The sequence below is a fragment of the Taudactylus pleione genome, unplaced genomic scaffold (genome assembly GCF_031769625.1).
Source record: "Taudactylus pleione unplaced genomic scaffold, aTauple2 ptg000391l, whole genome shotgun sequence".
NCBI lineage: Eukaryota > Metazoa > Chordata > Amphibia > Anura > Myobatrachidae > Taudactylus > Taudactylus pleione.
The window spans coordinates 16756962-16780478 of record NW_028284792.1 but is presented as its reverse complement, the minus strand read 5'-3'; the positions used below and the strand labels follow the sequence as shown (position 1 = coordinate 16780478).

The window sequence follows — 23517 nt, the reverse complement described above, 5'->3', positions numbered from 1 at the left end:
CATTGCCCGAGACTGTGCCCGCGACGCCTGTTTGCAGGTACTTTCTTCAGCCACATTTCCCCCTCGTGCTGCCACAGTTTTAAACATTCAAAATATTTAACCTTTTTCTCTCGGGAGCGCAACAAATTAATGTGATCCCGGACATTGTCTAACACATTTTTATCAAAACTACCAATTCTGGGAAACGGTCTAACACTCTTCCTCGTCATATTAAACCATAAATCACAATACCTTATTGCATAAGTACCATACTTGGTATGCATGATACGACGGGCCGATCTGATCCGCGCCTCCATTAGCAGCACATCATTGCCTAACATCTCTACTGTTTGCGTGGCTCCCATTCTGAGACAACTCCTATGCTTTTCAATAAAGATTTAAGCCGGTGAAAGACAATCAAGACACTTTAACTTACCCGTGGACGATTTAAGTCAGCGGCGCCCACACACCTGGATAAGATTTAGTAAGGCAACTTCCACACCTGGATAAGATTTGAAAAAGGAAACTTCCACACCCAGATAAGATTTAGTAAGGCAACTTCCACACCTATGAGAGTTTGTATGTCGGCTACTCTCATGCACCTCTCTACAACAAAGACAACATGTACACCTGCTACTGTGTATAGAACGGTAAAGCTGCTTACCGCGCGGCTAGGCTAACCCTTGCACCTAGCCCTTAAGGATCATACGATACCCTTAACTTTGTTCAACAGTATTCACTGTTACACACTTTTTTCCAGCGCAGAAAAATACATGTTAACCCAGATATTGGTAATAGAAAAAAATGAAAACCTCAATGGCTTTGTTCAAACACATGGCAGCACAACCGGAAGTACGTGTACGCAATTGTGTGTCTAGTCGCATACACAGTGATGTGACCAGGCGCACGTGTTATTACCTTAATGCTATTATGCGACTCCCTCTAAACTTTTATCAATAAGAGAAAACGACTTTTCTCTCCTTGTCCCTGGATTCTGACCAGCGCTTCCTCTACACAATAACCGGCAGTACGCTCTCAGCAACACTGTGGTAATGAAAGACTAATGCGTCTCTCAAAAGGCGCCTCCACCCTTTTGCTGAGAGAGAACTGACTGAGTGTTACCGTGTATCAGATAACGTGATAAACCTACGAGCCCCCAACTGTTGAATCGTAAATAAACCTTTAGTACATTCCTGCCTATAAACCTCTAAGATTCACCTGCCTAGAACCTCTAAGACAAAACCTGCCTATACCTTCTAAAATCACAAGATGTCGCTAATTGGCGCTGTGTTTAATTATACCATTAATAAAACTCTAAGACAGTTGAATAGTGGTCCAACGCGCTAAAGATTATTATTCAGGTAAAAGTACAGATGTTACCACGCTATGATCTAACAATGAGCGCAAAATAAATTGTACAAACATTAGGTCATAAGAAACAGTCAATGCATATGCGTGCACTCTGGGACCAGATACCGGCATCAATAATGAGACCTCCATCGAACAGCATAACAAGAACACCACAGACTGGCATCTTGTTTCAGAGCACTCACATATATACCCGTACTGGGATAAACAATACAATAGAATACGTTGGCAGGTTCTCATTGGTTCCTCTTCTTGCTTTTTCCGTTACGGTACAATTCGTAGGTCAGTGCAAAGACCCAACCCAGCCTCTAACAGCCTGATTGTGTTCACCTTCCCACTGCATAATAAATCTAATCTAACTATGGCATACAACATTTCAAGAAGTTATTCTCTCTAACATTCATATTTCATAGCCGCATGTTCTGATCTTCTCACCGATGCTGTGGGAACAGAGTAGATCAGTACGGCACCAAACACGGTCCAATTGTCATTTACTAAGCCATAGTTACAGAAAACATTAATTTCTTTATATGCTGACATTGCTATTAAACCAAGTAATAATCATTCCTTTTGTGCTGCGGAACCATTGCTTTTAAATGTGTATGCGGGGAGAAATGACACTAAATTGCGTTGTGCGTTTGAGGGTCTGTGGGGCACTTAGCGACCAGCATTAATTTGGAAAGGCTTCTGTGTATGTGTGTGAGCATGCCAGTATGGGTTTGGGAAAGGTCGCTAAAAAGCTGGCTGTGCGTCTAAATCGCTATTTTACGTTGTCCTATGTTTAACATGAAGTGGAGGGAAAACACCACTAAGTTGCTACTTTTTGCTACATCGCGTATGTGTTAATGTGAATGCAGGGAAAACACCACTACTTTGCTACTACTCAAATATAAGTCTGTGGTAATTTTAATGTGTTGCAAAGTTATTTTATGTCTGCTAAACACCGTCGGTAGGTGTTAGGGGAAGATTGTTAAAAAGCTGTTAGTGCTATTTTTTAGCAACTTTGCGTTGTGAGTAGCAAAATTGCTACTTTTATCAATTTTGCACTGTGGATTGTGTACTATGTATTTTTGACAAAATGGCGCTTGTGTAAGCTTTCTTTTCTAAAATGGAGTCTTGCTGCCATTCACAAGATGGCTTCGTGCAGGTTTTCCTGATTGCCAAACAGATTCTGTCTTACCCAATTATTCGGTTTCGACAACACATATCATATGGATTTTGACACCTCAACACAGGGTGGACGCGTCATACACGGGTAATCTGTTTAAAGCCTGTGTATCACTTTATGTTGTGAAACCAAATATCCGTTTTTGTGTAATCTAAGGAGAGCTGATTAGAATCCAGGGGCAAGAGAGAAAAGTCTGTTTCTTTTATTGTCACTTTTGCACTGCAATAGGCAATTCGCAAATAGCATATGCATCTTCCCTGTAGTACTGCCACATGTTTAAGCAATCCTTGTGATAGATATTCTTGTATCACTTGTTAAAACCTCTGAATAGGTATTGTCACGGGGGAAAACATTTTTCCATCCAGAAAACAAAGGTATATGAATGTGAACGTATGCTTGTGATGTGAAAAGGAAAAAGAAAAACGGAGAGAAGGTTTTTGCTTTTTGAACTGTTGAAAATAGACAGGGTCGGCAAGGTGTCCAAGAGGCGGGTAGGACAGCCGTAGCAGTATACACAACAGGTATAACTGAGTGAGAAACTGGAGGTTTTTTATCGGTCGACTCCCAATTGTAATCGCAGTCCATTGATAGGTTAGTGTCTCTGGGCAATGTGATCGGACCACATAGTTGTGTGAACCATGATTGTGAATTGGTTGTGTTGGAGGAAATCACTGGCAAGGGTAAGTGGAATACTTAAATTCTACCAGTTGGAGAGTAACTCAAAGTAGGAAGCGGTCGGACAAAGCTTGGTTAATTTGTCCGGAAAGCAGATTAATTGCATAGGCTATTTTCTGTTTCCTCATTGTGTACGCTAAAAAAAAAACATTTAGCAGTCGGCTGTGCACAGCGGGTGGAAGTGAGTGGACACAGCTTGTTTAATTCGTCCACCGGTCAAAGTGCCTAGTGAAAGTAGCGAAAGCATTGTCCCAGATGGGTACTTAGCAGTCGCTAGTGATGGTCAATGAGGTGCTGCTTATGGATGGGCCGACTGCTTCGGCAAGGTATATAATGAATGTGAAGTATGGTGCATATGCTACAGCATACTGCGACATATGGGTCAAGATGACCAAAGGATTATGAAACCCTTTCCCAAAGTTGGCAGTTTCAATTCGGAGGTACTAAGTAATGTTAGAGACAACATATGTTTAGTCAAATCTTTGAAGAAAAGAGTAAGGTATAATGATGGTTAAAGTTATGGTAGCACGAGGGGAACACGTGGCAAGGCGGTGTATGCACACTGCAAAGTAGCGTACACATGTGGTGAAGTAGCATGTCACAAAACAGCATACTCATGCCGCAAAGCAGCACGCTGCCAGGTAGTGTACCCAAGCTGCAAGGTAGCGTTATCGCGCATAAAGAAGAGAGCACATGCACACCTCTGCCCCCCTATGCAATGGCAGGTGGAAGTACAGCTGATACCAAAAATAAAGAAATTGTAAAGTAATTTATACCCTGTTAAAGAAAAATGTTGTTTTTTTTTTGTAGAAGACGATAAACACACCACTATGTATGTGTTAAAGTGTATGCAGCTTCCGTCGTTGTGCATTTTGGGAAGATCAGGTGTCCTTGTTTACAGTAAATATTGAGATTAGGATATGTTAATGAGAACAGGTTATTCTTTGATCTACTTAGAAGTTTAGACAATAGATCCATTTGTTGTTTACAAGAGGTTAACTTTGATCAAGTATTGACCAGAATCAGGATTCTAGGTTACAATAGATGGAATGTTAACTTGGGTATAAGGTGATGTCTCAATAGAAAGACAATCCAGCAATGAATTCTCCCAGAACTACTGACAAAAACTTGCTTGTGTTAATTTTCTTTTAATGTTTGCACAAGATTTGTAATAGTTCTCTTTCCAAAAAGAGTATTTTTACAGGACTGAAGTCACACTGAACAGCAGGCTCTATTATTAAAGAGTTTGTGGCTCCTGGCTATTCAAGAACAGTAACATAATGGAGTTATATAGGTAACACCAGTGTAAAGCTTAGAATCAGGTGATGTATTGTTAAGCAGGGCATGATACAACTGTCTATACACCGCATGCAGTATCTTCTTTGTTGAATTCTGCCCAAACCAGACATGTCTCTTCAGCAAAGTTCACGAAATGGGAACTACTGTAGCTCTGATGGCACCTGCAAATATCACCATTAAACAGTGCAATACGTTAAATCCAGCAACGTACTTACCATATGTGCCTTGAGATGCACAAAGGGTGGAAGGAGGTGAGTTTCTGGTTGGCGGTGAGTTTTGCAGGTATACTGACACACATGATTGTATGGCATATTTGAATCAGACCTTTACTGCAAGATCAGACATACGTGACACACCATTAGAAGATGTAGATTTGATGTTTTACATGGATGGGAGTTGTCATAGACAGACAGACAGACACAGGAGAATTATGCACAGGTTATGCTGTTGTAGATGATGAGGATGTCATAGAGGCTGAACCCCTTGGTCCACCTCACTCAGCTCAGGTGGCTGAACTAGTGGCATTAAGGAGAGCATGTGAGTTGGCAAAAGGTAAATCAGCTAACATATACATTGATTCTAGGTACGCCTTCGGGGTAGTACATGATTTTGGGGCTCTTTGGCGTCTTAGGAACTTTATGACAGCAGCAGGAACACCAGTAGCACATTCACAACACATAAAAGGACTTCTGACAGCAATTCAGTTACCAAAGGTAGTAGCTGTCATCAAATGCAAAGCCCACACATGCGAAGAAGACCCGGTGTTGATGGGCAATAAGAGAGCAGATGAAGCTGCCAAATGAGCAGCAGGTTTACGCATATATATACCAACTAACAAAGTGATGGTCTTCCAGACAATAGACACACAGAAATTAATTGAAATGCAAGATTTGTGTTCCCTACAGGAAAAGGCGGTCTGGAGATCAAAAGGGATGTGGTCAGGAGTCCTCAGAACTCTGGAAAGATGGACAAGGTAGGCCTGTTGCTCCCAGGGCATACTACCCAAGCTTGGCTGAGGCAGCGCATGGTCTGACTCACCTGGGAAAAGAAGGTATGTGCAAATTGGTCAAAGCATATTGGTGTGCACCAGGCTTTTCTTCTCAAGCTGGAAAGAAAGCAATGTCCTGTCTGACTTGTTTGAGGAAAAATGTCAGGAAGACAGTACCAACCGAGCCACCCCATATCCCTCTGACAGATGGTCCTTTTCAGGTAATACAAATTGACTTCATTCAATTACCACCTTGCAGGAATCTCAAGTATTTATTAGTTTTTACTGATGTATTTTCTAATTGGGTAGAGGCATATCCAGCTGCCACTAATACTGCTGTTTTTACTGCTAAGAAGATTGTTCAGGAGTTTGTATGCAGATACGGTATCCTTAGAATCATAGAAAGTGATAGGGGTACTCATTTCACTGGTGATGTTTTCCAGAACATGTGTAAGCTTATGGGAATCAATAGTAGACTTCACACCCCTACCAACCGCAAGCCAGTGTGAAGGTGGAGAGAGTGAATGGTACTATTAAGAATAAACTGAGTAATATCATGGCTGAAACTGGATTAGGATGGCCAGAAGCCTTACCGCTCATCCTCCATAGCATCAGAACCACTTCCAGATCTCCTCTTAATCTGTCCCCCTTTGAGATACTGTTTGGGAGGCAACCTCATTTGATTATAAGTCCACAAGATGATTTGAAGAGTAATAATGAGGTTACTGTGCAATATCCTATAAAAATGAGTAGACAACTGAATCAAAAGCAACAGAAACTGAAAATGTTGTTACATGATATCCCAGAAACAAACTGTCATGATGTTGAACCTGGAGCATATGTTATGATCCAAAATTTCTTACGCTCAGGTTGTTTGACAGACCGGTGGGAAGGTCCTTACCATGTGTTGATGACAGGTACCACGTCCTTGAAAGTAGCAGAAAGAGATACATTCCACTCACTGCAGAAAGGTCAACCACCCAAAGGAGGTACAAGGCAAATTCGAGACAGACAACGCAGACCTGTCTATTGCGAGCCTGTTCCGGGAGAACTAAAGACTGCTGTGAAAACACCTGAGCCAGAGATTTGTACAGATTACTAATCCAGCAATGGAGTGGTGATCTGTTTCTGTTTCTTTTTCTTGTTCCAGGGTTCTTCTCATTCATATTTATTTCAGAATTTCCTATTTCTGTGACAGAGGACAGATGACGGAGAGGGAGGCCGATAGTGATGTTGATAGAGTGAAGTCGGAGGAGAGAGCAATAGAACGATCAGGGCAACCTATGGTCAAGCTCAGTTCAGGGATTGTTAAGAGATCTGTTAGCCATGGAACTCGGAGACAGTGTGAGGGGCTATTGTCTGAGGAATATTGTATCTGTGAGTACTGTGGATCCCTAGTTGATGAGATGCCAGTCCAAGAGTAATCTGTATTTGGGCGAGCATCCTTTAGAGGATTACCATTTCTTAGTGGGTAAGGTCTTAAACCAGACTGAATGTTGGGTGTGCACTCATGTGCCTCAGGGACAACATAATGTAGGATTAGTATCATTCCCATTAAATTTCTCTGAGGTCCATGAATTACGAGGAGGGAGGTCCATAGACAGGAAGTATAACATCACGAGGTCCCTTATTTTAAAGCTCCGCCAATACTTTGTAGATCGGTCTTTGCTGTGTCTAAACATATCATACATAGAAAGACTGGAGAATTGGAAAGCAGACCTATTGGATCAGACAATGGCTTGCCACACCAGTAGTGATGAACCCCAGAGACGAGGACATAGGAACAAACCGAATGTGGTATCTATTGGAAAAGTTCCTATGGGTTATTCTAAAAATGTTATTCAGGCTGAAACGTGTCTTGAACAGATGAGGACAATAGGCATATGTAGTTTTGTTAAAACTTTATGTGATATTGTGCAGGATCGTAATATACCATATGTCCTCCCAAATAATGTATACTATATTTGTGGAAGAAGGGCATATTCTTGGTTATCTCTGAGTTCCAAGGGTTTATGTTTTATAGGCAAATTGGTCCCAGAGGTAATGACCCTTACACATGATGAAATGATTGGTATCCATAAAACTGCACCACCCCCATACATACACATGCAATATGAACATCGTGACAAAAGAAATATGATCCCTGGTGAAGAACATATAGCCACACAGTTGATAAGTGAAACAACTGGCTTCCAAATTTTTTATAGCATTAGATCCCACCAGGATCACTCGGGGAACTTTAAAATTTAGATCCATCCAAGACCTGGCTAAATTAATAGACAACATCACTGAGATGTATGAAGACGCTTTCAGGTATACGGGTAAGGAACTACAGGCTTATTAAAAGGAATTGGTGCAACATAGGGTAGTGTTAAACTACCTGACAGCTATTACTGGTGGATATTGTGTGACTCTGGCCACCCAATTTGGTGTTGAATGTTGCACGTACATCACCAATAATACTAATAACCCCAAAGAGGTGATTGGATGAAATCCTACAACTGAAATGGGAAATTCGGAAGGACCATAATACCTTCTTGTACTAGACTGAGGTAAAGGTAGAGGAATGGTTCTCATGGCTAAACCCTGTAAAATGGTTCTCCTGTCTAGGGCAGTGGGCCCAGGAAATGATTGCTAGTGTAGGTAAGCTCCTTATTCTTATACTTGTCATCTTAGTAATTGGTTTATGTGTCAGATGTGTTCTTACTGTGTTAAATGTGGAAAATGTACAACCAAGGTAAACCATGAAAATGAAATCCTAATAGTGGTGAGCGGTGGTGGTATAGGTACTAAGATTAATGAAGAACTGCATTACAATCCTGAAATGTAATGTACCAACAGATAATAACATGTGAATAGGCTTGGTCATGTATAATAAAATATATTGTAAATGTTCCATTAAAGATCATAGATAATGTAGTCTCAATTCCCCCAAACTTCCTTTATAAGTTTGATGAGGTCCCACATCCTACCAATGGTCCCCTATAGATCTGCTGAGTGTGTATAAGGGTTGTTTTACCCTTTCCTGAGGTGCACTACTGACGGTTCAATGACTGAATTCTGTCATACCGTATAGAACATTAGATAATAATTTATTATGCATGACTAAAAAGGTTAAGAATAGAATGTGATAGTTTTATGTTTTCTATCAAAGGGTGGACTGTCAAAGTCAAATAATTGAATATGATCGCTTTACAATTATTATCTGACGATATAGTTGTCTATGGTCTGATGACGTATTACTAGGATGCTACTTTGCATCGGTGCAATCCAATGTGCACAAATGCGTATTCACATACTTACACATGGACGCTCATCTGTATATATTCACATACATACACAGATGCACATATGTGAACGCATACATATAAAATGGTTCCCACACATTATAGATAATAATCAGAGTTATTAAAGGTATTTGTTAGCTAATAATTATGGTGTAAGATGTACTTAAAGAGATCTAAGGTTCAGAATACAGTGGACATGTCATGTTTGGTATCATACTAAATCCCTGTTTATTTGCAGACATCCATTTCTATCGGCAAAGAAGTCGCATCATGCGTCCTCTAGTTATGGATGATAGGGAGTTATTTAATAGAATATTATTACTTCTATTCAGTGTTGTTGCTAGTATTAACCAGTTCTTCGGCTGGAAGCTACACAATGTGACTGTTGGAAGACTGAGCCATACCCCTGATGACACCTTATGAACTGACCAATGACCAGATTGACCAGAAGCAAGAACCAATGAGAACCTGTCAATTTGTCCCTTTGTTAACTCTGAAACCTGTAAGGTATATAGGCTGTGTCCTGACCTCAGTGTACACACATCTTCTTTGCGACCGCAGACTTCAGGACTGTATTTAAGCTTGCAGCCCCCGTCACGGGACCCCACTTTACTGCAAGTCCCTACTGTATTGCTCAGAATTATAACATGGACATAGCAATCACATTAGTGTTAAACTAAGGGTATGCTATCAAGGTTTAAAGCTCACAGCAACTTTGCTTTTAAATGTGAGATAGTTACCAAGCACACCTGTTGCTAAGCACCTAGGAAAACAGCTTAAATGCATTGATCAATTCATGAACCAAAACCCCACTGTTTATTATGTTTATTATTATTATTGTTAGTTATTATGGTGAGTGCAGAGCCCCTGTGATTTCTATTTAAACAATGTGGTCACATACCATGTTGCACCCCAAATCTAGGAATGGTGAGTGCCGTGGATTAGTGCTTTTTGTTTATTATGATTAATTTTTATAATTAATCACTTTTGTGATCACATTTTCTTTATGCACCCCTTTTAACTAGTTATCTAACTTGTGTCAGCTGTTTTCCTAGGTGCTTAGCAACAAGTGTGCTTGGTAACTGTCTCACATTTAAAAGCAAAGTTGCTGTGAGCTTTAAACCTTGATAGCATACCCTGAGTTTAACACTAATGTGATGGCTATGTCCATGTTATAATTCTGAGCAATAGAGTAGGGACTTGCAGTAAAGTGGGGTCCCATGACAGGGGCTGCAAGCTTAAATGCATTGATCAATTCATGAACCAAAACCCCACTGTTTATTATGTTTATTATTATTATTGTTAGTTATTATGGTGAGTGCAGAGCCCCTGTGATTTCTATATATATAGCTATATATCATGTAACAATCATAGATTTCTACACACATACACACACACAATTATAATCCAAAACCCACATATTTACTGTCAAACAAAAACAAGCACATGTTATATGGACTACTGCAAGATAAGTTGTTGGTCCTTTACCAAACCCCTTCCCTACCCATACACACTGTACACACACAACCCACACTCACACAACAGTTACCTGGTTCTGGAGATTATGGGGGTAGTCAAGACCACAGAAAGGGGGTATAAAGGTTTGAATAAGACTGGTCACACAAGATGGGCACTGGGAGGAGAGGAGTGGGAGGGAGGTAGGAGAGGAGGTGCCAGTCTGTAATGGAACTCGTTGGTGGCTGGTCTCAGGGGAGGAGCCAGCCACTGAAGCATAGTACTGGCTAAGAGGGGCTGGCAGGCCTGCCAACAGCCGAGCCCAGTTGGCAGGGGGCGTGGCCAAATTGCAGGTGGTGTGGCCACGCCCCCTTAGAAAAAAACACTTTTGCAGCGCCGCAAAGCTCTTATCGCAGCTGCAGCATGGGGGAGATGCAGAGCCATGGAATGCCCAAAGCATTCCAGATGCCCTAGGCATTTGCTTAGAATGCCTAGGCCTAGGGCCAGCTCTGCATGGCAATACATAAGGATAAGACATCTAAGCATAGGAAGAGAAGACACTGTATCAGTTTGGAATTCTGACTATACACATTGTTAGTCACTGCATTGTTTGATAGAATTTGCTACTTCCTTCTAGGAGCTGATGAAGGCATTTAGCCTTAAGAAATAATTATTTGCAACATAAATAACAGAATAAACTATAATAAGTAATGGACCACTCTATTAATAAACACTGATCATATTGAAAGAATGACAAATTGACAACGGTTTTGTTTTGCATATTTTATTGTACACGTTAATTTTCATCTCTTTTGCACATTTTTATCTTTTTATATTTCACAATCTTAACAACTTTAATACAGTGAGATATTTTAATGCATACCTATTAAAAATATTACATTTTAAATTATCAACGTGGGTCCCAACACACCCATTAAAACTACTAACTTTGTATATGGGATTATAATAGATGTTTACAGTGCATTCTAATTGCCATTATGGTGTTGTGATCATTCTTTTCAGTACAATTTGGTATTTGAAGAATATCTGGATATTGGATAAATACCTCAATAGAAAGCAGTAGCAACATTGACTGTCTATGACAATGTGCCATCTGATGCTTATGAACCACTGAATATGGGCATGGAAAACCAGCCCAGGGAACTTCTGAAAGCAGCTCCCTCTTCACAGGGCCTGATTTTGAGTTGGACACAGTCACGGCCTTCCTTGGGTCTTTTGCTGCAGTTGCATCTGCGACTGTATGCTAATAGGGAGACTGTCTGGGTAGGCCTGTAGTGTGACCAAGGATGGGATACTGTCAGTGATATTTTATGAGGGGTTCAGTGTGAGGTAAGAGTTTGTGGGGAGAGCTGCTGGGGAGAAAAGGGAGGACGCAGGGCTTAGTGTGAGGGGAGCAGCACGGTGAGAGTAAATACGTGATAGCAGGGGATGGGTATAGGTGCTCAGGGTTCCCGGCGGACATAATCCTGATGCCGGCATCCTGCCCAGGTTACAATCCTGACGCCTCCAGGTAAGTAAGCCTAACCTAATCCCTATCTCTATCCCTATCCCTCCCTTCCCATAGCCTAAACCTAAGCTCCACCCCAATGCCTAAACATAACCCTCCCTCCCCATAGCTTAAACTTAACTTCCCCCCGCAGCTTAAACCTCTGCCTAGTGCCTAACCCTACCCCTAACCCCAGTATTTACCTTCGGGATCCTGGCGGTCGGGATGCCAGCGCCAGTATTCTGATAAGTGTCGGGATTCCAGTGTTGGCATTCTGAATGACGATATTCCAGTGGTCCGCATTATGACCGCATCTCGATAGCAGATGTACTAAGCCTTGGAGTGTGATAAAGTACCAACCACTCACTTCCTAACTGTGATTTTTCAAACACAGCTTTTGATGTGACAGTTAAGAGTTGATTGGATGGTTCTCTCTCTCCACTTTATCTCTCTCCAAGGCTTAGTACATTTCCCCCTAAGGGTTGGATTCAATTAGCTGCGAAAAGCGTTTTTGAACGTGCGAACTTTGCGCTTAAAAATTCTTACTGTGTACTCCTATTGCCGAAGTTTTTGCATGTGCGAATTCTCCATGGACATAAACCAGCAAACTGTTTTCACCATCTCAGAGCAGGTGAAAAGTTGTGGATAATCCCTATTTTTGCTTAACAATATGGGGACTTGGTTCAGAACCCCTTGGACACCCTCTAATGACAAATTAGACAAAAATGTTTTATAATTAGCTTAATTTGGGCAATAATTACGTCATTCTTGAGGTGAAAAAAGGAAAACTGTTGGAAAATTGTTTTAAAGTAGTGGGTCAGGTATTTTGGGGGGCTGCATGGATGGGACAAGTGTTTTAAACGTTGCAGGTGGCTGCACCTGGTACATTTTTAACAGTTTTTAAAAATGCACTTTTTGGTCTCAAAAATATACTTGCACCCATTTTAATGTACCCCTAATTGACTGCAGCAATTATTTTCCCCAAAAAAGATAGTTTTTTTTATAATTTTTCCACACTTATACAAATATGCATATAACAGCCATTTGACACAATTTAAGAACCCCAAATACTTTTATTAGGGCCACTAATACACCTCTAAATTGATTTCCTATGTCAGTTACCTATTTTAAGGGGTACAGATAGATTACCCCAAATTCACCTGTACTTTTCACAGATTACTCCATGAACAGTTTTGTGCAAATGTGTTTCCACATCTTTTGCTATTGGATAGTGTGAAAAATGGCAGCACGCATAGACAAAAGACGCGGAAATATGGCACCAAAACATGCGAGGTATGCGAAAACGTCTCCAACATTAACTTTTCATTTTATTGTGTCTAATTGAATTCCCCCTTAGTGGGAAGTGGTGTAAGAAATGGGACTGGTCACCGATGGCTGTGCAAAGTTTCACTGAAAGTAGCAGTCTTAGAAATTGCGAGGACAGTTGATTTTTGGATCAGCTGTCCCCACATCGGAGCAATGTAGCATTGCACCAGTAATTCAGTACTCACAGCTGCAATTAGCAGCAAATTGGATACTAAACTAGCACTGCCACTCTGCTGGCAGTGATGAATAGACCCCTATGGCAGATGCAGATATCAAGGGAAAGCAAATAGTTGCAGTGCGTAGCTGGCTGCTGCTGCAGGAGTGAGGGCTAAGCTCTGAGGGCCTGATTCAGAGATGGATGGAATTGCAGAGCCGCACACAAGTGGCTGTGCAATTCTGTCCATCTAAAATGCTAATGCAGCAGGAGGTGTCTATAGGAAACAGACACCTACTTGCTGCATCTGCGATCCAGCACTGTGACCAAGGTCACAGCCTGGGATCACCATTGTTAATGGTCTCAATGCAATAGTTGCTCCTTTGGCCAGGTTGTGGAGGCTGAAGTTTACAGAAGTCTGGCTGGTTCCTGGTCACTTGTGAGGCCATGAAATCTGCGTCAAATCTGACCCTGGCCTCATATCTTGCAGAAAATAAGGACGACATGGCCCTGTTTCCGGGTATGGAGACCAGCCACGCCCCCACTCTGCCCCCCAAATTCCATAGCATGTCAATCATGCTACGGCTTGTGAGAGTCTGCGGGTGATATCACAGGACCCGTTCGGCACATGCGCAAAACGGGTCCTGCACATGCACAGACCACTCACCATCGGAGATGTATGCTAACCATCGAGTTACCATATATCTCTGAATCGGGCTATGAGACAGTGAGAACCAATCAGAGCTAGTAATGTGCTATGTTGCCTAGCAGCAGCCTAGAGCGGGGAGGGACCGAACAGGTCTCGTCAAGTGAGGCAGACAGAGGCTCCAACGAACCCAATATGCATCCCTGATGTAGAGAGCAGCAACCAGGAAGAAACCAGGGGTGGTGCAGCTCCCAGGATTTCAAAAACAAAAAGGTTACCATCGGAACAGCATTGATTAATTACCATTTAATGGTGGCAACATTAAAACACCACCATCGAATGATAAAACACTATCATCATAAGAACACATTGCTGGTCTGTAACCATCCACCATTGATGTTCATCCCTACAAGGAAGACGAGCAGAATGGCAGGCTGAGCTGAATGAGCGGAGCATGTATTGGATCGCAGGGTTGGGTGATGGAAACTTCGCTGACTGAGTGCCCAGTGTTTGTAGAAATAAAATAAAATGTGCCATAAAATGAATCCGCCTCTGCAGATGTAATATTGGAAGCTTGGGAGGCTCCCAATTACTAAAATGACTGCAGATTTCTAAGAAAAAGCCATTTAGCATGAGCAACAGGCTGTGCAGACACAAACCAATGTAACAAGCTCACTTAAATATGCCCAGAAACACCAACATAGGTGCAGACTGAGGTTTCCAGACTAAACCAACCTCACCTAGGAAGACTTTCATCCTCCAAACAATTCCGGAATGGCACATAGCAGCTATTGCATTTTGATACAAAGGGGCTGACTCTGAGTCTGATATAGGTGCATCTTTTGCTGCAGTCGTGTCTGCATCTTATACTAATGGCACGGCCGATTTTCACAGAACTGAGAATCCCACTAGGGCTCGTGTATATCCATCTCTGTGCATCTTTAGACACACTATTGGTTGCACCATATAAACTGGTACTTGCCCTATGACAAGTGCAGCATCTCTGTCTGAGTATGACCTACTGTGTGAGTGGCTATGCATTTTTGGACGCAGTCACTTTCAATGACGCGTTGGTATCGACTTTGCCATTCCCTTGTTCCTCCCATAAACACTTACTAAAAATTACAGACCCTTCTATACTGAGTCTCTGAGCACAGACAATCGGGACACATGCGCTGTGCGATGCAGACTCATGTGCAGGCTTAAAACATCGGGCAACTGCGTGTAGCATTGTCCAACTCAGAATCAGGCTCAAAGCCTCATTTAGAAGGGTGCAAATGAAATATTTTCTTTTTGTATGTTTGATCTTGTATCTACCACATAAATACTAGGCAGCTTTATTTTAATATTGTTATTTTGAGACGTTGAGCTGAAACATGCACCCCCCCATTTCTCTCCTTCCATATTCAAAACCTTTTCACATATTTTAAGTTTGCTTCCTACCCCCCAATAGCTCAACAGCAGTTTTATCCTCATTTCTGCTGATGTGAGACTGTATGGGTCCTGAAAGATTAAGAGGTACGCCAAACTTTAGATAATCTATATTGCCCATTTAATGCTAACTATGGAATTTTCAATTTGGATGACCTAATTCTTTAAATTTATACAAATATTTAGTTACAAAACTACAAATACTTACGGCTAGAGCAAGTGTTACCGAGTCCAGCTCAAATTTGCCTAAATGACCGCAGAATATGGCGCTCACACAAACCAAAAGAAACATCATCATCTGTGATAGGAACTACAATAAAATCAAAATAGAAAATAAAGGTTAAAATAGCATTAAGTTCTTTGTATGAATCAGACTTTTTGTTCTTTTTATACTTAGACTATACAACTAGCAAATACTGTACATTGCTAAATGGTTAGTTTCTGCATATTTTTATCTGCCCCAATAGAGCCCAAAGGAAACCACCATCAATTGAGGGGTTTGGTATAAAAGATATACAGTAATAAGATAGACAATGTCTAGGTCAGAGGTTCCCAAACGTGGTCCTCAAGGCTCCCCAACAGTTCAGGTTTTAGAGATATCCATGGTTGAGCACAGGTGTTTGAATCAAATTGAGTGAGGTACTAATTAAGCCACCTGTGCACAACCATAGATATTTCTAAAACCTGAACTGTTGGGGAGCCTTGAGTACCGCGTTTGGGAACCTCTGGTGTAGACAGACAACAGATGTTAGAGAGACACTAGGCTGACAGGGGCAAAAGGTAGAAACAGTAAAGGTCAACATGGATGAATATTGACAGGTACAAAAGGTCAATAGGGTAAAAAGGTCAACACAAAAATGGTCAACACATTTTTTTTTTCTAACCATAATCTTTCCCTTAACCCTCTTCTTTGTGCCTAACTCTAACCCTCCCTCCTGGTGAATAACCCTAATCATCAGGGTAAGTGCCTAACCCTCCCTCGTTCCTAACCCCATCCATCAGGGTAAGTGCCTAACCCAATCTTTCCCTTCTAGTGTCTAACCCTAAAAAGAGTCGACCAATTTTGTGTTGACCTGTCGACCTCCATCCATGTTGACATTTTCTGTATCAACCTTTTGTCCCTGATGAACTATTGCATGTCTAGCATCTGTTATCTATGTAGACATTGTCCACCTTTTTACTGTCTATCTATTGACTAGAACCCCAACTGACGGCAGTTTCTATGTGAAATTTACAGCATTTACAAAGTGGCGGTTCTGTTGTCTAAGCTGAAGACGTCATCATTTTACAGCAGTTTCCAAATGTCAACTTGCTGTGGCGTGTTCTATTTGATGACGGTTTCCATTGAAGCCACTGACGAATAGAAGTTAAGCAATAGACAAAACGTGCACAGATCACTAAGATTTTGTTATTTATTTCTTTTTTTATATAATATTTATTAAGGTTTTTACATATTTTACAAAGACAAATCTTGTGAGAAACTATTCTCTATTTTAACACAACCATTGAATAAATCAGGCACAGAAGTGAATGAAAAACAGATACGACAATATTGTCTCGTTATAATATGAAACTAAAAATGATACAAATAGGCTCAATCATTCTCTTTCAATAGGGTCTATTGTTTATACAACAGGACCCAATCCTAGAGAACGGAATCCAATCATGAATAAGACTGAAGTATTATGCTTTGAATACATGAAATACATAAAAGTAACACCCAAGAACAAAGTAAAAGAGATGCAAATTATGTTATATAGAACGACTATTGTCGTCTAAAGGGGGATTAGGGTGGGAGGGTGTAGACAAGGGAAGACACATAAGGGAATAAGGGATAGGCGACTTAAAACTCACAAAAATAATCAATACTAAATGTAGGGAGGTACCTCCAGCAAAAATATAAATATCATTAGAGTGGTTTGATGATAGACTTATAAATATCGAAAACAACAAGGAGATAAAGGCAAGAAAACAATTACATTAATGGTAATTAAGTAATGTGTTTGAGCAAATACCAATCAGTGTTTTCGAAGAGCTTTGAAATATGTTGTTGAGTGGCATTGTCTAGAGATTCTATGTATAGTTCCCATTTAGCATAACATTTCTCAACTCTTTTATCTATTTCTGGAATGGTGGCTCTTCTATCAAAATAAAGAAGTTTAAGTAATTTTTGTTTAACCAGTGCTAAAGAAGGTGCAGATTTGAAAGTCCAATGGATTAATATTGCTTTTTTTCCTAGGGTTAGAATGTTAGCTAATAGGGGAATAATGGTCTTCTTGTGAGGCCCCAATTCCTAGTTTCTGAAATTCAAGCATAAGCATGGCAGGGCATCAGGACTTATTTCAATGGAGAAGATCTTCTTGTTGAAGTGAAGGAGTTTTTTACAAAATGTTTTTATTTTTCTGCATTCCCACATACAATGAATAAAATTTGCAAGTGAGTGCCCACATTTTAAGCATTTATTTACCTGTTTCATCTGGGATCATGTATTTATGTTGAGAAGGAGTGATGTAGGTTCTGTGAAGAGTAGAAAAGTGTACCTCTTGTAGATAAGCTGATTGTAGTAATTTTAAAGATTATCATAGTGGACATATAAGCATTGAATACCTTGCAAGTCAGGTATATCAGATTTCCATTTTGCAAACAGTACATCCCATTGAGGTGAGGTAACAGTTGGGAGCATTTGAGGATAGATATATCTAGTCTTAATAGTGTTCCTGACCAGAAACTTTAGTAAGTTATCTAGGGAATTAGGTCCAGGATCTACAGAGGGTTTAAAATCGATAGAGGTTAGATAGTGACGGATCTGGAGGTACATATAAAAGTGCTGATTTGGAAGCTCATATTTGCACTGGAGTTCGGAAACAGGGAGAATAGTCCCTCCCGGATCAAAGACTTTGAATGAACAGGAGACACCAAACTTGAAAATTGGGGTTGATTAATGAAGGTGGGAATGATGAAATTCCCCAAAGAGGTATATATTGCGTAATGAATGGGTCTCTATCATGTTTTTTAAGAAGAGCAAGCCAAGCCTGATATGTATCTTTAAATAGTAAATTATTCATAATGCTATGGGGAATAAGAGGAGATTTTGTCTGAATGAGAGCAGCAGGTGAGTATCGGTAAAAAGGGCTACATCTAGTGCTCTATCTGTGTAGTCGTCTTTCTCCAACAGCCAATCACTGAGATATCTGAAGAATACCACTAAGGAATACACGAAAATGTCCGGGATTCCCAGCCCTCCTCCTTTTCTGAGCACTTTCAACTTTTGTCTTGCTATTCTTAGCCTTTTATTCTGCCATAGGAATTTGGAAAATAATGCTCCAATTTTGGAAATATCTTTTCGTGTTAGGGATATTGGAAACATCTGGATGAAGTAAAATATTTTTTGGAAATATGATACTCTTGATTACTGCTAGTCTTCCTAATAGAGATATAGATAAGGATCTCCAATTGTCAAGGAGGAGAAAGATTCGTTCAAAAACCAGGGTGAAGTTTAATTTGTATAAAGCTGAGAGATCTGACCCTATATTAATCCCTAAATATTTTATATGTGATTATGCTATTTTAAATGGGAGAATAATTTCTTTAACTGTGTGAGATAATGGGGTATTATTGATATATAATATTTCTGATTTGGTGATGTTAATCTTGTAAGCTGATATTGTGCTAAAGGAGTTAATTAAGTCCATGGCTGCCGGTAAGGAGTGATCAGGATTTGATAAGAAGAGAAGTGTGCAAACAGTGCAATTTTCATATTAACATTGCCAATAGAAATCCCTTGAATTATAGAGAATGAGCGAATTGCTACTGCTAGGGGCTCTATTGCTAGGGCCAAGAGGAGTGGTGACAGAGTACCTCTGCCAACTAAGAGGGGCAAAGAAAGATAGCCGTTACAGTAAACCCGAGAGTGTGATAAAGTATATAGAGTGCGTATAGTATCTAATATAAATATGGGGAGGCCATATTTCTCTAATGTAAGGAATAAGAAAGGCCACGATACAAGATCAAAGGCCTTTTATGCATTCAAGGCTAATATAATTTTGGAATCTTTGTTAGAACTTGATAAAGGCTAAGGGACCTATTCAATTTGAGGCGTTAAGTCAGGATTTGCGGTAATTTACCGCCGATGACGTAATTATCGCCTGTTTTGGTTTTACCCCGTATTCAATTTCAAAGACTTTCCGCCTAGGCGGAAAGTCAATGCAATGTAATAGTTGGTAAAGTATCGCCTATGAATGACAGGCGGTAAAAAATGCAGAATTGGGGTTTTGGGGTGCAACGTTTCGGGAACCCCCATGCAGCCTTCAGACAGTTCCCCAAAGGTAATCTGTGTCAAAAAAATGTTTAAAAAAACTTAAGGACACCCCAAAAATTGATTTTGAAAAAGGGGGCGAAAAAAAAAGTTGGGGTACAAACTTAAAAACTAGCGAACTTGACTCTGGGGGGTCCCCAAGTACGCCCCAAGTATTTTTTTGATTGCAGGTGTTTGCGGCAGGTGGATTTTCACGATTTTTTAAAGTCACTTTAGCAAGTTTAAAATATGCGGAACCCCATTTTCAAGTACCCCAAATTTGATGGGCATAGTTGTTTTGCCCTAAAAACTTCTAAATGATCTTCTGCATCACCTTATTCAAAGCCGCATTTATGCACCTGCCGCTGCTATTACAAACCCTGACTTCCTTCAGGAGTTAAAAATGGGGGTACTCTTTGTCATCCCCTATATCTGCACATCTTTAGGGGGGTCCTTAGAATACTTCCTGAAAATTCCCATTTTGTTTAACCTGTAAAAAAACGGGGTAAAAATTTTTCAAAAAATTAAATAAGGTCCCCCCCCAAAAGCCAAACCAGCCCCAGGCTTGCCAACCAGTGGTGGTTTCTAAAAATATGGGGAACAAAATGTGTAGGGTTCCACCGTATTTTAGAAACCAACCCAAGGCTGCAGGGAATAGTTCTGGTTTTAAATATAGGTGGGAAAAAAAGCGTGGGGATCCCCCTGTATTTAAGACCAGCACCAGACCCAACCGACCGGGGTGTAATGCAACAGCCCAGAGACCCAATCACCGGGGCTCCAGGTCCAAAGCATTAGCACCCCAAATTGGTCAGCGCAAGGCGGTGATCTCGGGGGAGTCGTGGACCCCCCAAAGAAGGGTCCCCCCCCCTCCCAAGCACCACAGGCTTACGCTGAAGCCCAGGGGGTCTTCCCCATACCCCTGGTTTGGTGGGGATGGAGGTAATGGGGGGGACAAATAATGTAAAACTGTTGTGCTTTACAGTGGAACTACAAGTGCCAGCATGCCTGCTATTTTGCACTTGTGGAACAACAAATGCCAGCAGACATGTGGCACCTGTAACTTCACTGTAAAATAAATAGTTAAAAAAAGACAAAACACACACCGTGACAGTATAACTATATTACACACACCTACCCATTCACACATACTTACCTATACCAGATGTGTCTGTCCCCTTGTCCAGTAGAATATCCTTAATGAATGGCTCTGCAAAGAAAAATTCATACTCACCTATATCCTGGCGCTGGTCTCCGCAGTAATCCAGGTACTTGGCAAAACTAAAAAAACAGTTTACACGACCCACGCAACAGCTATCAGTATGTGTGTTGCCACACATACTGATAGCTCCCGAATGCCAGCTGACGGAACATGCATGGAGCTGGCACATCTCGAGAGCCAATCAGCAGCCGCGCTGACTGTAGAGCAGACGCTGATTGGCTCCGGCTACTGACAGTTCCCACGTGGGCAAGTCACACCACGTGGGAACTGTCAGTAGCCAGAGCCAATCAGTGGCTAGTGATGTCAGTGGGGCCGGCTTCAGACGGTAGGTGTTCCCATGGGTACCCCTCCGTCTGGCAGCCATGCCCCCGGCACGCCCACCAAAGGGGGCGTGGTGTCAATCAACATCGACAGCACGCCTCCTTTGGTGCGAGACCCGGAGCGACTGAGAGCCCGTTGCTATCCGGGTCTCGCACATGCGCACGACGGAGCTCCCTCCGTCATGCACATGCGCATGTGATCTGGATTTCAAACTAAACTAGTGCATGATCAGAGAGGGATATGGGCTCAATGGAGGATTTAAGTACTTTAGAGAAAAGGAAACTGGATATCAGGGTACAGTATAATCAATACGTGACATTGTATTGTGTGCTGCTGAAAGGCACGTGTAATCATTTTCTATAGAATGAAGAGCTCTCCATATGTCAATAAGGTTAAGGCTTTTAGCTAGGAGGGGAACTCCAAATTTGGGAAGGGGAGGGGGTTGTTTGGGAGTATTGGATCTATCCAGATAAGTGGAAGAAATCAGATTAAAGTCTCCACATAGTATTAACGTATTAGGTTCTAATGTGAGTAGTTTGGCTAAAATGGAACGAAAGAATCAGTTTTGGTATACATTCGGAGCATAGATATTGCATAAATAATATTTAGAACCTTTGACTAGAATCTCAGCAAGAACATAACAACCTTCTGTGTCAGCTTCAACTGACAATACCTGTACATCCAGATCCCTTCTAGCCAGTATAACCACTCCCCTAGACTTGGAGTTATACGAAGCAGCTGCAATTAAAGACCATTGCAGCGTTTGGAGTTTTTTTGTCTCTGTAGATATTAGATGGGTCTCTTGCAGAAAGGCAAAATCAATATCATGTTTCTTCAAATATAATAACATTTTTCTACGTTTTGCTGGTGAGTTAATCCCTCCCACATTAAATGTGCCAATTTTTAGGGAGGCCGTAAAATCTCATAGACAAAAAGTACAAGACTTATATGGATATGAGCATGGAAAGTCGCCACATTAACAACAGGGGAGTCTGGGAGAGGGTTAGGGAAAAATACATTACAAGACATTGGAGGTACAGAGGGAAACAAAAGCAACAAGACATAGAAAATTCGAGCAGAATAGTTGTAATAAAGGGACTTCAGGCGAATGTTAGTTTGTGATAGAGAAAACATAGTATTTAATTGCTAGCTGAAATGAAGAACCCATCTCATTACAGCCTATTATATAAATCTTCACATAAGCAGGCAAATAGAAAAGCAAACTATAAACATTCGTAAAAGGTAGTACAATACCATTACAGGGTTATTACAAGGAGTAAGAACTAGAAATGTAATAACTGGAACTAGGTAAAATGAACATGGTGATAGAGGAACAAAACTATAGCCATAGCTTAACCCCATGATATATCAGGTCACAGCGGTTGATTCATCAGGAATATCACGGATCATCGCTTCATTTTCTTCTTTCAGGAAAGCCATAACGTCCTCTGGATTTGTGAAATCCTTATGTGAGGATCCACCAAAGATTTGTGTAGGTAGCTTAAACACTTAAATAGTGTAACTCTCGGTTTAGCGGAGGTAGACGCCTGGAAAGTTCACAACGGTCTGGAGCTGAAATGAATAAGGGCCTATTGTGGGCCACTACAGGGGGTGTGACTAGTGATGTTGGAGTGTCACCAGTGCTGTGTGGATGTGGTCAGCACAGGGTGTGTGGTTTGTGCCATGTGGTGTGGCTAGTTCCATGGGTGTGACCGCAGCCAGCAGTGATTCAGCTAGCAAGGTCGCAACACATGCCACAAAGCTTCCCCACTGCTTTCCCCGGCTCTGACTCTCCAGACCACCTGAAGTGATGCTGCAGTCTGTGACCACTGACATCACATCTGGAATCGCTTCCCAGAATCGCTCCCCCTTAGTTCCCCTCCAAGAACAATTTGGCTGATCTCTGCTAGTGCAGAAATCAGCTTCAGCAGGAGGGATTGATCATCAGTCCCTCCTGACACACACTCTGCTGCGTTTTGCATATGGGCAGGAAGGGGTGTATGCCCATGGGGGTTTGGATGTAACAATGGGGGGAATTAAGCATAAATGGGGGTGAGGGAGGGGTAATATATAAAAATATGACCTGGAAGAGGGAGGGGGGCTAAAATAATTAAAAAAAAATATTAGTCACAGGGTAGGAGGAAGGGGGCAAAGAAAAGGGGCTTTTTATAGGGGGGAGGGTTGGTTTACAGAACAGATTTTTCACTACTAATGGGATGTAATGGGATGTGGGGTATGTCCACTGTGGATATCTATTCCCAATAGGGGGTGGGAAGTTGCTTTAGAATGGCAGCCTATGGACATGGGGGGGATGGGAAAGTTGCAAAACACCCCCTAGATATAGATATATCTATATTTATATTTATAGATATATTATAAATGTACGGTCGTGCCCTTATA

General features: G+C 41.2%; 1 protein-coding gene across 1 annotated transcript in view; it reads right to left on the bottom strand.

Annotated features, from left to right (window-relative positions):
- Window positions 1-15593, bottom strand: part of LOC148507599 (multidrug and toxin extrusion protein 2-like) — a 156312-nt gene extending 140719 nt beyond the window's left edge. Inside the window, exon 1 of the mRNA XM_088445879.1 lies at window positions 15492-15593. Coding sequence (XP_088302005.1) covers window positions 15492-15581 — 90 coding nt within the window. The 5' untranslated portion in view covers window positions 15582-15593. The remainder of the gene's footprint in view (window positions 1-15491) is intronic.
- Between the last annotated feature and the right edge of the window lie 7924 nt (window positions 15594-23517).